This window comes from Anabrus simplex, chromosome 1 (genome assembly GCF_040414725.1).
Source record: "Anabrus simplex isolate iqAnaSimp1 chromosome 1, ASM4041472v1, whole genome shotgun sequence".
Taxonomy (NCBI): Eukaryota; Metazoa; Arthropoda; class Insecta; order Orthoptera; family Tettigoniidae; genus Anabrus; species Anabrus simplex.
Window position 1 is genome coordinate 1250571690 of NC_090265.1, and position 14860 is coordinate 1250586549.

Here is a 14860-nt window from a genome sequence, read left to right on the forward strand (position 1 = left end):
AAATTGGGGCAAATATTCATTTATAGGAAGGGGAGTTAGGGATTGGAATAACTTTCCAAGGGAGATGTTCAATAAATTTCCAATTTCTTTGCAATAATTTAAGAAAAGGCTAGGAAAACAACAGATATTGAATCTGCCACCTGGGCGACTGCCCTAAATGCAGATCAGTAGTGATTGATTGACTGATAGTATGATGCTTACCCTCTAGTATGGTACAGGTATATGAATTTATATGTGTTTCTCATAGTGAAGGGTTCATCCTCTTTCTAACATGATCACTACCCAACTGCCCCTGGAGCTGATGACCTAGATATTAGGCCCCTTTAAACAACAATCATCACCATTATCATCATCATCATCATCATCATCATCAACTGACCCTAAGTGCCACAGAATTATACTATCCTACTGACTTTGGCGGTGAATTAGGCCTACTGTTTTATCTGAAAGCTGATCCTACTGCAGAATAATGGAGTCAACAAATATAGTAGGCCTAAAGCAAATGTTATCATTCATGAGTGAATTGAAAAATAATGGACTATGAATAATAAATTAAAGTTTATTAATAAAGTTGATGACATTTACAGAATCAAGCAAGGTATCACCATCATTATACATCATGTTCTTTAAAAGTGTTACACTCTTTATTGATTAAGTAATGCAAACACATTATTATCACAGCCACTACTGAGTAGTTGATAGTCAATGCTGAATCCTCGTTCGATGCCAAGTCGTGAGATTATCTGTACATTGTCACTGTGAAAATATGCATACAAGGGACCAGGCGCATAGGCTGAAATAAGAAACAGAAAATTATTCAAGACAGATTTTCAAATTATAAGGATTAAAAATGACAACAATAGGCTACCCATTATAATGGGGAGGGGTATAAATATTTTAGAATTCATTAGTTTTTAAACTTGTAATGTCTCTTATAAATTATTAGGAAATCTGCAGTTTTCAGGAAGACTTGGGTGTACAAGAAATCCAAGTTTAGAAGTATTTTTCAGAAGTTTTCTGTGATGTCAGAATCATGCTTACTCTCATCAAGAGTTCAACAAGGCATTGAGAGTTCTTAATCTTCTCAAGATTATCATGAGACATGTCTCTTCAGTAAGGGTCAAAAAGTTCTTTGTCTCCTTGAGAAGGTCATGAGATGTGCCTCATCAACAAAGCATTTGAGAAGTTCTTGTCCTTCTCGAGAGTGTCATGAGACACATCTTGTCAGTAAGGCTCAAGAAGTTCTTTGTCTCCTTGAGAATGTCATGAGATGTGCCTCATCAACAAGGCATTGATAAGTTCTCGACCTTCTCGAGAGTGTCATGAGACACATCTTGTCAGTAAGGCTCAAGAAGTCCTTAGTCTCCTTGAGAAAGTCATGAGATGTGGCTCATCAACAAGGCATTGAGAAGTACTTGATCTTCTTGAGAGCTTAAACTGTGTTTGTCAGTAAATAAAATTAACAAATAAATTCTAAAATCTCTGTAACCCTGAAAACAATATCCGTGGCATTTCTTTCTTTTCTTTTCTGAATGTTAATAGAATGTACTTTCACTAGATAATATGGCACCCCAAGGGTATTTTGCCCAATGATAGTGCAATATGATTGAGATTAATTTTCTACTTGTGCAGCCACAACTAGTATATTTTCATTTCACCTATCAGGACTGAACTGTGGAAACAATTCCCAGTATTCTGGGAAACTTAATTTGTTATCCTTTCATCTTAAAAGGCTCTAACAATAGCCGAATGGTAAGTTAACTTGAAAACAGTTTTTATTTAGAAGTATATGCACAGATACATGGGCTTAAACTGTGTTTGTCAGTAAATAAAAACAATGAAGTTAGCAAACAAATTCTAAAATCTCTGTAACCCTGAAAACAATATCCATGGCTAGTGAAATGTGAACAACATTTCTTTTCTGAATTTTAATAGTGTGTGCCATTTGTAATGTTCTATTTATCCAATCCTCTCACTTCAGAGGACTTGGTCATGGAGGGTAAAGACAAGTTAAGGAAGATCAAGATGATGATGGTTAAACTCTGCTTTTAATGACTGCTGGGTAAGAGGCCACACAGCTAATTGCAAGTGGAGAATGTTAGAATGATAATATTATTGGGTTTATGTCACATTTTTACAGTTTTCAGAATCTAATTCCATAGGAGTTTTACGTATCAGTAAGTCTACCAACACATGCCTGGTATTTTTTAGCACCTTTAAAGACCATTGCACGGAGCCAGAATTTAACCTGCCAGTCCAAGTTCAGAGAGCCAGTGCTGTATCATCTGAGCTACTCAATCCTGTGGTGTCCCAGTACACAACTCTTACATTCATGACACGACACGACACGACACGACACGACACGACATGACACAACGCACCACACTACCAACCACTATGTGAATAAATTTCTCCATATAGGATTGCCAACACGAGGCATGTAATACTGGCCTACACCACTAGGGTATAGAAGAAGAAAAATAATAATAAGAAGAAGATCTTATTGTGTTATTTATGTAGATGGAACATTAGAATGGCAAATTAGGAAAAGAGATCTCAAACAAATAAGATAAAATATGTAGGGAAGCAGACTAGATTGTCATATACCAGGTATGCAAACAAAAAAGGGTGTAGGCTCCATTAGTCTGATTTACAGGGATATTCTTTTATCTATGCAGGAGATTGTCATTTGCTTGGTTGCCAATGCTGCGAGCTTGTCTCCCACCAAGCACTTTGTCGTAATGCGCTTCTCGGTGTGTAGGTGCCTTTGCAGTCTGTCGAGAGCTTTATCAGCGTAAGGTTCAGTTTAGTGCTGATGCTTGATGATGCTTGTTGATTTAAGGGGCCTAATATCGAAGGTCATCGGCCCCGGTTCAGTTTAGTCAAGTGTTCACGTGTTTAGTGCTCATTGTGTTATTTCAATATCATTTTCATTACCTGAGCGTGTGTACGCACATAATACCCTCACAAAGTACAGGAAATCTTGTGTGAAAACACTCTATGACTCAGTGCTGGGTAAATGCTGGCCACATTACAGCAAAGTGCTTGTAAAATTGTAAGTCTGTAGAATTATTATTTCAGCAAAATTTCTTGATAATTATTAGTTTCATACGTAATACTGATCATCTGAAGATTTTTACTTTTGTATCTGCCTGTTTGTTTTCCTAAAAGTGGAAAATCACTGGACATATGACAACCAAACTCTGTATTCATGATCTAACTATTTATGGTGTGTTACCAGGTATATACTATAACTTCAAGTTCATTGCCTGGAGTTTATGGAAAGATCAAAACGGTTATTCTTAAATATCTCCTTTAATATTAGGTCTAGTGAAAAATATTATGTAACAAGAGTTACAGGCACAGTAATTTCTGATTGTTTATGCCATATACATATTTATCATTTGATTGATAATAACAGAGATATTTACGAAATATTTATTTTTAGTCCAAGTCCCATGGGACAGCTGTATGCAACTGAAAAACAGAGCCAGTTTCGCACAAGTTTGAACAAGAAACTATCTGTACTTTACTGCTATGCATTCAGAAATCATTCTCATTCTGTCTTGATTTGGTTCTGCTTTATTGTACTTTGCATTACTGCCACATGTTTCCACAGAAAAATATAACTTTAACATGCCATAATTAATTTGTGAATTGAGCCACGGAACTTCACATAAATTCTTGGTGAGATATATTCTATTCAAAATGCTTTTTGAAGAATGAGTACAAGTGCTAGAAATAATTAAGTTGCTGGACTGTTAAAAGTGGTTTACTTACATCTTACATAATTGTTGGAGCTAATGAGAGAGTCACAAAACTTGCTCTGAAGAATACGCGCTTGAGTGACACCATTGGGTATGTAGAGGTAGTCATTACTTATAGCTGTGATGTTGGTACCAACTGTAAACTGCTGATCACAAGCTCTGTCTCCAATTGTAGTACTGGTGCTATCAAAATCCAGCTGGAAAAATGTTGGTGTATGCCTGAAAGGAAAGCAAAACATGGTTAGATCAACATGAAACAATACTGTTCATCTACATTACATGATGGTCATTTATATATACTATACTGAGTAAGCAGGTTTTCTGTGAAATGTGTGACTGAACTCTAATACAAGCGTAGCTTGACCTTGGTTGACGTGTTTAGTAAAGGGGAGCTCTACCCAGGGCTGCCCACACAAATTCTGGGCTCCCTGATGGTGGCCCCCTCTTTTTCATCTTCATCACAATGTCTGTTAGGTTATTATCAGCCTAGATGTTAGTTGAATCCTCAAATAGCACTTCCAGAGGTTAAGTGGTTATGGGAAAGCATTTTAAAAAAAAGGAAGGCAGAACTAAAAGAAGGCATATGAGGCAAGATGAAGAATAAGGTGGTTTGCCATTGCCTTACTGGGGCAGGATGACTGACCCCTTGAGTAACACCTCATAACACTTAAATGTACAAGTCGTACTCTAAATATCATTACACAGTCCACCCACACCTCAGCAACTTCCATACTGTCACAGCCATAAATGAGTGGAAGCTATTTTGTTCTGACCTGTGCCAAGAGACAGATGTAAAAATACTGCATCTATCACAAAGTGGCAAAAGGCACCATCACAAAGTACCGAATCAAATTTATGCAATAATGGATACAGATGTAGGGATATCTGTTTTCTTCTTTCAGAAATACAATTTCATTCATTATTCAGAACAAATAAAATATGAGAATTATTACTTAGTATTAATGTGAAATAATAACTGTACAAGTCTAAGTATTCTAAATATTTTCCACTGCCCCAGTGCAGATTTTAAAGAGAGGATTCACTTCTAATGGTTGAAAGTTTCACTGAGAGGAAATGTCCTCTTGGTTTTAATTACAGTACTGTGTTGACAGGCTGAATGTACCCGATGGGAATCACTGTAAGTATTTAGTTATTAATATAAGGAAAGATCTTCATTGGAGGTAATCATATAAAGAAGAGTGTAAATAAAGGTTACAAATCCCTGCACATTGTTATGCGTGTATTTAGGGGCTGTAGTAAGGATGTAAAGGAGCAAGCCTGTAAGTCACTGATAAGACCCCAATTAGAGTATGGTTTCAGTATATGGTACTCTCACAATGAATACTTGATTCAAGAAGTAGAACAGATCCCAATGAAAGCACCACCATTTATTCTGGGTGGTTATGTAACAAGAGTTACAGGCATGGTGTTACAAAAATGTTGCAATATTTGGGCTTGCCAGACTTGAGAGTAAGCAGATGAGCTACTTAACTAAGAGGTATGTTTTGAGCTGTCGCTGGAATGTGTGTTGAATGACATTAGTAAAGAAATAAGCTTGAATGAAGCTTTCAAAAGTAGGAAAGATCATCAATTGAAGATAAAGTTGAAATTCAAGAGGACAAATTGGGGTAAATGCTTGTTTATAGTAAGAGAAATTAGAGACTGAAATAATTTACCAAAGAAGATGTTCGGTAGATTTCAGCTTCTTTGAAATCAAGAAGATCAAGAAATGCCCTGTGAAATGACAGGGTAACAGATATAGTTAAAAGGAAGAGACAAGCTTGGAAAAGATGGCTGAGAAACAGAACAACAGAATGCAAAACAGAATACAGGCACTGCAAGAAGGAGTGCTCCAAGGTGGTTCAAGAAGAGAAAAAGAAATGCTGATAAAAATTCACTGCAAGAAGATACAACTGGAAGCAAAAAGATCTTACTCCAGTGGGTTAAAAAGAAGAAAAACCCAGGTGAAGGTGCTAACTTCATTAAAAATGAACAGGAGGAAGTGATGACACAGAAGCAGGATATATTGCAGAGATGGGGAACATACTTTGGACAGCTTTACAATGTGCAAAATACCTCGGTACAAGGAGAAGTCGAAGAACCAGATTTAGTGCAGATGGAAGATAAGGAAAACGAGGTGTCCATGGCAGAGATTGAGTGGGCCACTAAAGAATGAAACGAGGCAAGGCAGGTGGAATTAACAAGGTCACCATAGAAATGATTATAGCAGCAGGAGCAGTTGGTCTACAGTGGTTGTATAGCCTCTTCAGAGTGATATGGAGAGAAAGAAATGTTCCAAAAGAGTGGACGAAAGGGGTCATTATACCAATTTTCAAGAAAGGAGGCGGGAAGCAATTTGAAAATTGCAGAGGAGTGACACTGATACCTCATACAGCTAAGATCCTTGAAAGAATCTTGGATAAATGATTAAGAGACACAGTAGAGGGAAAATTGGCAGAACACCAGTATGGATTCAGAAGAGGCAGGTCCACATTTGACCCAATATTTACATTGCATCAAATGATGGAAAGGTATTGGGAATATGGAAAGGACATGGTAGTAATGTTTCTAAATATTGAAAAGGCATAAGACAGTGTCCCAAGGAGGCACAGATTTTGAATGAAACAATGCAGATGGTAATAGCATTGTATCAAAATTGCAAAAGCAAAGTGGGTTAAACTGAATGGTTTAGAGTTGAGACAGGCTTAAGGCAGGGAAGTGTATTGTCTCCCTTACTCTTTATTATCATCATGGAGTTGGCCGTGCGTGTAGAGGCGCGCGGCTGTGAGCTTGCATCCGGGAGATAGTAGGTTTGAATCCCACTATCGGCAGCCCTGAAAATGGTTTTCCGTGGTTTCCCATTTTCACACCAGGCAAATGCTGGGGCTGTACCTTAATTAAGGCCACGGCCGCTTCCTTCCAACTCCTTGTCCTTTCCTATCCCATCGTCGCCATAAGACCTATCTGTGTCGGTGCGACATAAAGCCCCTAGCAAAAAAAAAAAAATTATCATCATGGATAAAATTCTACATAATATCAAGGAGAAGATGATGGGCGAGCAAGCAAAGTCTATGCTCTTTGTTGATGACATTGTAGTTTATGGAGATATTGAAGAGGAAGTACAGACACAAGTTGGTTTATGGAATGAGGAGATAAACAATTTTGGAATGAAGATTAGTGCTGCAAAAAGCAAGACTTTGATCATGACGAGAGGTAACAGAAAATCCAGGGAAGTGATAAAAATAGGAAATAACCTCTTGAAGTAGTGACAAATTTTAAATATTTGGGCAGCGTGATGTCACAAGATGGTAATTTGGATGGAGAAATTGATTTAAGAATACAGCAGTCTGCAAGTTTCTACCAGTGTGTGAGAGGCATTGTATGGAACAAAGATGTGCCAATGAAGTGCAAGAAGGTTTTATACTCATCCTATTATAAACCTATACTGACCTATGCTTCAGCAGCCTGGACATTGACTAAGCGAAACCAAAGTAAGATACAAGCAGCTGAAATGAGGTTCTTGAGGAACATACAGGGAAAGACAAGACGAGATAGAACATGATGTGAGGAAATAAGGAGAAGTGTGAGAGTGTTTAAACTTCAAGAAGAGACTTATTTAGCAAAGCTGAGGATGCCAGGAGAGAGAATGCCCAAGAGGCATTCAGGGATACAGAGACTGGAAAGAGGCCTAGGGGACGGCCTAGAATGAGATTGAGGAGCTCTGTTGTGGACTGTGTTGCAAATAGAAGAGTCGATAGCAATAAAGTACTAGAAGAGGAATGGTGGAAAGATCAAGTAAGGTGGAGGGCTTTGGCACACTACCCTACCCAGAGAGAATCTGGAAAAGGGAATGGATGAAGAGAGAAGAGAAAGAGAGGGAATCTGCCCCATGGGTGACAGCCCTGAGAGCAGATTAGTGGTAATTGGTGAGTGTGGATGGAGGGAGTGGCAGAAAAGAGAGACAAGGGCAAACATAAAAATACAAAAGGACAATGATAAACTCTCCATCCTCACTTTACACGTGGTCTCTCTTCTCGTTAATTCCAGTTCTTGTAGATTAATTTCTTTTGAAGGTAAACAGTTATAATTATCTACATAAAATACATTTTATGAACATACATAATGTGATACAGGAAATATTAAATTCAGAAATGAAGGAAGTGCTGGTAGATGGATTTTGTTACTTGGGTAGATTGATGATGGCAGAAGTAAAGAGTATGTAAAATTCAGACTAGTACAAGCAAGGGAAGCCTTCCTTAAGAAAAGCAATTTGCTCACTTCAAACATTGATATACAAATAAGAAAGATAATTTTGAAGACTTTGATTTTGATCTCATTTCTGAAGTGAAAGAAGCATTGCATGGGATTTGGTTTGGGACATGAGAGGACGAGATTGCAAAATTCACACATGGTAAAGTAACTGGTATCTGACATTTGCATCATTGGCAATGTTTTGTGAACAATCTAAGGGACTACTTTGAAGGTTTACTGTACACTCTGAGAATAAACATTATGTACCACAAGGATTTTATGGCTGACAGTTTCATCTGGTAAACCTACTCGGCATTATTTGTACATTCCACAGCACCTTACGCTCCCAACTACTATCTACATATTTTCATTTGTCTGATAGAACCCATCTTAATGCAAAAACATCAATAAAAATTAGTTGCCATGACTTATGACCTAACACTCGTAAGTAGTACATCTCTGTACAAGCTGTTAAGATCCCAGGAGAAGTGGAAGGTAATAACTTTCACTACTGGTACTTGTAGCCTGAAAAATAGACTAGCTAATTCTATGCCTGAGTGTCTTTTCTTCTGGATTTAACTTAGTACTCATTCAACTTCCTGAAGTGGAATAAAACCCACATCATTTAGAAACAAGCAAACTTGTCTGAATGGTCAACATAGTGGCCTTCAGTTCACAGTGTCCTGGGGTTTGATTCCCGGTCAGACCAGGGATTTTAACTGCAAATGGTTAATTTCCCTAGCTCAGGGACTAGGTGTTTGTGTTTGTCAGTACAGATCTGTCTCTTCATTTACACACAACATACAGTATCACAATACTAACCACCACAAAAACAGACAGTAGTGATTACATTCCTCAGTAAAAGGCTGGGATCTAGCCGTAAAACTGTATCATATTCACACAAAATGCAGACACCAAGAAATTGGGGAACAATTGGGAAGAAGAAGAAGAAGATTCTTGGTGAAGCAAGCACGCTTTTACCACCTAGAATAGGTAGCTCTTATTAGGCTTAAAAAGAAACCGATCGCCATGGTGCTACAGCCCTGAAGGTCCCTGACCTAGCAAGCAACTGCTGCTCAACCGAGAGACCTGTAGATTATGAGGTTATAACTGGTCAGAGCGCAGAATCCTTTCCGACATTATTTCTGGCTTCCTAGAGCAGGGCCACTCTCTTGTTGTCAGATAGCTCCTCAATTGTTCTTGTTTCGTGGTTTCCCATTTTCACACCGGGCACATGTTGGGGCTGCATGTTAATCAAGGCCATAGCCGATTTCTTCCCACTCCTAGCCCTTTCCTGTCCCATCGTCGCCCTAAAACCTATCTGTGTCAGTGCAACACAAAGCAAAAAGAAAAATGTTCTCACATAGGCTAAGTCGACCTTGAATTTGCCTTCAGATCTAGGCACAATCCTTGACCTCGCCGACAACCTGGGGTCTCCGGGTAAGAGACTGGCTCTATACTACCAGAATGCAGGGCAGGCCTTGTTAGGCTTAGGTAATAAAAACGTACAATTTACATTAATTTTATAGGCTTAAAATTGGTACTTATAGAATGAAGGCCTATACTGCTGAATATAGTAAGAGAAAACCAAATCTCCCGAAGTAGTATTTGTGGATTCTTTATAAAGATGTGAACGTATAGCCTATAAACCTGGCATTTGTTTCTTCCAAAATGCAAACATTCATTTGAATCATTTTCATAGGTAAAGAAAATAACTGAAATCTGTTAATAAAAAAGAAAAAAAAGGCTACTCACTGTATACCACAGACATCGGGATATCTGCGGAAGCAGATGGCATAATCGAGATTTGCAAGGTATGGCCCTTGTCCTCCATTGTAGTTAAAGCTCTGATAGGTTCCAGTCCGCTCTGTGTAGTATTGCAAGCAGCCAGCAGGTGCTGTAACAAGAAATGTCTTGCTTCATTGCTGTGCCTCTAAGTTGAATTGGATGAGAATCTAGGGCTCTAGAGGTTACGAAAGAACACAGTCATCTCTGATTTCTTAAGCTGGAACTAGCCTTAGTCATTAACAATGGTACCTCATCTCTGAGCTTGAAAATTTGATTCTAATAATAATAATAATAATAATAATAATAATAATAATAATAATAATAATAATAATACAATTTCGAAGACATTGAGAAGAACACTAAATCATAAAAACATTGTAGATCCAAAACTCACAGGCAAACAAGACAGGCTCAGAAACAAAGAGGAAATCAAACAATACACAGATATTGAAAGTGAGATTAGAAAATGAAGATTAAAATTTTAGGGACACATCAAAGAAATGAAGCCTGATAGATTTATAAAGCAGTCGAATGCTATGAAAACAGGAATAAAGTCAAAACAGACTATGGAATGAATCGTCAAAATAAGAAACGTCCATAATTGGCAAGAATTACACAAGAACATATCCAAAATAGGGTTATATACAGATCCAAAAGTTCACAAATGGCAAGTTGACCAAGAGGGCAAAACGGGGAAAACTTGGACCAAAGAGAGAAAAGAAGCCTAAGTTATGCAAGAGAATGAAAATATAGGCATGGACACAAAGAAAAGGAAACAAACGCTTCTAAGTAAGTACTTTGCTTAGTCCTAAATGGAATTATTCATAAATAATAATAATAATAATAATAATAATAATAATAATAATAATAATAATAATAATAATTTGCTTATTACGTAAGTAGATTTGAATGAAATGTCTATTATCCTAAATACATGACTGTAGGATAATCTAGGTTGAATTATATTGATATATTAATGATATATTCATTCAGGAAAGAGCCCATAACTACTTCAGGATGGTCACTCAACAATGACCATAATAATAATACAATTTCGAAGACATTGAGAAGAACACTAAATCATAAAAACATTGTAGATCCAAAACTCACAGGCAAACAAGACAGGCTCAGAAACAAAGAGGAAATCAAACAATACACAGATATTGAAAGTGAGATTAGAAAATGAAGATTAAAATTTTAGGGACACATCAAAGAAATTTGAAATGATTTTACTAATGCATTTTCAGAAGCAGCAGACATTACACTTCCTGCCATAAAAAGTATTAACCTCATCGATCATGCATTGAATATTGACTGATCCATTTTACAGTTCGTGTCAGTTTCAACCAATCACGATACGGGAAGCGGGAACAACTTGTCATCCACCCACCCAAGGAAAACTGTCGATAACTGAGGATGAGAAGAAAAAAGGAAAGGGGTATGTCATGGTTTCAAGGCATAAATTGATTTCAAAGTACAAGTACAAAGTCACCAGCATCGTCTTCAGAAAGCTGCATTTTGGCATCCATGAGATTTGAACGCACTGATCACGTTGTGGAACACACGGAAGAAAACAAAAGGAAAAAGTTGTTGTAGCAGTTATAAATTAGTTGCAACAACCTGGTGTTCCAAAATTTTGCAAAATCACGGTTTCGGTTTTGTATAAACCCCCAGTCAGTTTAGGGATTTAGAAACAATATTGGCCTTAAAACCTACCCAAGGACAGGTGGATTCTAAATATGAAATTTGGTAGAAATATATCCAGTAGTTTTCAAGTTATAAGAACTCAGCCAAACACCAAAGCTAAAAAATATTACCACTACTCTCTGCTTATGTCATTATTAACCAATCTGCCTACAGACTGTTTATGTTATCATCAGCTTATCGACACCCAGCTCATCCCTATAAATACAGTGTGTATCTATCTTGACCTTTGAGTGTGCGACGTAAGGGAGGCTCCCCTCCAAGGAGACGACGACGAAGCTGGGGCGACAGTGGTAAAGGTAGAGAGAACTTTGAACTAACATGTGAATTTATGCAAGTGTGGTGAAGGGAAGATACCAGCGTTTCCCTCTAGAATAACTGTTAGGGCATGCTGCGATTACCTTAATTTTAATGTAGGTTTTCCTTATTTTCTGTTTTTTCACATCATGTAGGTTTCTAGGCTGTCTATGGACATGGTGTAAACCCCTTATGAGAACTATGTAAATTTAAGGACATTGCTTTGCTTTTTGCTGACTAAGTTTCTAACTCTAATTTTCTATTTTGTGTTTCGGGCTTTAACTTCTTTCTGGTCTTAGTCACCACGTAGTATGGCTTATACTCTGTGTCACCGGGCATTCTGCCCTACTAGATTTTATAACAAGTCATGTCACGGGATTGCTTTAGGTGTTCAGCATCGTTTTCATTTTTTTTCATCTTTTCCTTGGCCATCTAGTATGAGCTTCGGCTCCTGTATTTCTGAATCTTTTGAACCGCAATTAGTGTGTAGCTCCCCTATTGAGTAAGGGTAGCGAGTGTTAAAGCTGATTAGCTTTTCAGTATAAGAAGAGGTGTTCTGATATGAACTCTTAAATGTAAATTTGGGAATATGATGTCTATTCTTGGCCTATTTGGCCGCTGAAAACTGAAAATTGTGGTCCAAGGTTCGAGACACATCTGTCGTGTCATTACTTAAAAGTGAGGGTTCAATTCACCTCTTGATAACTTTGTTTTGGAAGCTCTAGCTTCTTAATCTGTTTTAAATAAACTAAGGTTTGACATTCCCTTTAAAGGGGAAGTTCATTCGTTGTCTCTCTCTTCAACAAAATATACTTGTTCCGGTGAAAACTATCAAAGTCTTGTGTTTTTAATTGGATACTTTTTCACCCTGGTCAAAGCTTTTGATATTGTAAATATCCTTCTAAATTCTACGTTTTAAAGCTTACTAGCCTACTCTTTGTAAGACTGTTGTTACTTTGAAAAAAATACCAAAGGAAAGGAAAAGATAACTTTGAAAATACATTCTAAATTTAAAATGTTCTTGGTGTGCTTTTATCCAGTGCCTGGCGATGTTAATTCTTCCCTCACTCCTGCCACCTGGTGGTAACTGTTTCATTGCAGTCTGTACTTGCTGGTGTTTGTTTTGTCGTACATTTGATATCCTAACAATACCACCGAGCCTATAAGCATTTGCGGAGTCTTTTCTTGTGAACAGTAGTTTTTATGTTGTAATGTATTTGATGTCCAAATGGAGCACCACAATAATTTCATATACCCATTTCATCTTTACCATTCTAGAAAATGAAATCATTTTATGTTATACCAATACTTAGTACGTTGTACTCAAAGTCTTGTATTTTTAATTGGGTACGGTACTTTTTACCCTTAGTCAAAACTTATGATATTGTACATATTCTTCTAAATTCTACTTCTTAAAGGTCATTAGCATACTGTTTGTAAAATTGTTCTTGCTTTGAGAACATTATTTCTATTTTATAGGTTATTATTTAACTCTGGTGTAGGTCTAGTTTACAAATGAAATGATTAGTATGTTGTTGGGGCAAATATACATTTACAGGAGGAGGAATTAGGGAATGAAATTATTCATCAAGAGAAATGCTCAGTGCATCTCCAAGTTATTTGAAGTCACTTAAGAAAAGAAGATGATGATGATGATGATGATGATGATGATGATGATGATGATGATGATGATGATGATGATGATGATGAAGAAGCTTGTTGTTTAAAGGGGCCTAACATCTTCGATTGATTGATTGATTGATTGATTGATTGATTGATTGATTGATTGATTGATTGATTGATTGATTGATTGATTGATTGATTGATTGATTGATTGATTGATTGATTGATTGATTGATTGATTGATTGATTTTGAAAGCCTAGGCATAAAATAGGCTACCCAAATATCGCTGTGCCGAATGAAAACAAATTGTGATAGTCTACAATATCCTAATCCCCTAAAAATTAAAAATAACATTGCACTGACTGGCTATTGTTTTTAGTTGAGATGTGGTCTGTCTTCTGCTAGATGGCATTACTGCTGCAATTATAAAATCTAACTCATTAACGACGACCGAGAGAGTTGGTCGTACGGTTAGGGTCGTACAGCTGTGAGCTTGCATTCGGGAGATAGTGGTTTCGACCTCTATTATTGGCAGTCCTGAAGATGGTTTTGGTGGTTTCCCATTTTCACACTAGGCAAATGCTGGAAATGTATCTTACTTAAGGCCATGACCGCTTCCTTTCCACTCCTAGGCCTTTCCTATCCCATTGTCGCTATAAGATTTATCTGTGTCGTTGCGACGTAAAGCAAATTGTAAAAACAAACAAAAACAAACGTCAATGATGGATAGCCTACACAGCAGATAACTTGCTTTACATATAAACCTTACCAAGTCTGAAAAAGTCGTTGGTAGCTAGAGAGTTCTTGCGGATGTGCTGCTGTCCCAGTGCCGTGATTGTAGATGAGAGTGTAGAGTAGTCATAGAGAGAGCTGGCGCACTCCAGTTGGGTCACCTTGATGCGCCATGTTGGTGTGGGGAGTTGTCTGTTGGAGACCAGGGTTCGATCCGCCAGGACGAAGTTCAATGTGACAGTTGTTGGTCCCAATGATGCATTCACAGGAATGTAAACTGCACACAAAAATGGAGCAATTTGTAATAATAATAATAATAATAATAATAATAATAATAATAATAATAATAATAATAATAATAATAATAATAATAATAATAATAATAATAATAATAGCAGCTAGAAATTGCTGTGTTAGTTGAGATGTGGTGTGTCTCTTTTGCAGCCATGAAATTACTGCTGCAATTAACTCGTCAACGATGGCTAAACAACAGCTAGTTTACATAATATAAATTCTCTTGTCTGGTTCTTGTCCGGCTCTTGTCTGCTGTACTCAAGACTCGTGTCAATAGTTTTGCTAGTATGGAACACGAAAAAAATAACCACCGATAGTGGTCGAGGATATATTAAGCATGCAGCAATGTAGCGTTGAAATTGTGTCCTCAATAGTCGACAAAACTATCAACTGGCCAGGCAGT

General features: G+C 37.3%; 1 protein-coding gene across 1 annotated transcript in view; it reads right to left on the bottom strand.

The window, feature by feature from the left end:
• Positions 1-545: 545 nt before the first annotated feature.
• The window catches only part of LOC136858610 (uncharacterized), a 48562-nt gene continuing 34247 nt past the window's right edge, over positions 546-14860 (bottom strand). The window contains exons 6-9 of the mRNA XM_068225725.1: positions 14201-14440; positions 9774-9915; positions 3781-3986; positions 546-793 (exon numbers count right to left, since the gene is read on the bottom strand). Of these exons, the coding sequence (XP_068081826.1) occupies positions 645-793; positions 3781-3986; positions 9774-9915; positions 14201-14440 (737 nt within the window). The 3' untranslated portion in view covers positions 546-644. The remainder of the gene's footprint in view (positions 794-3780; positions 3987-9773; positions 9916-14200; positions 14441-14860) is intronic.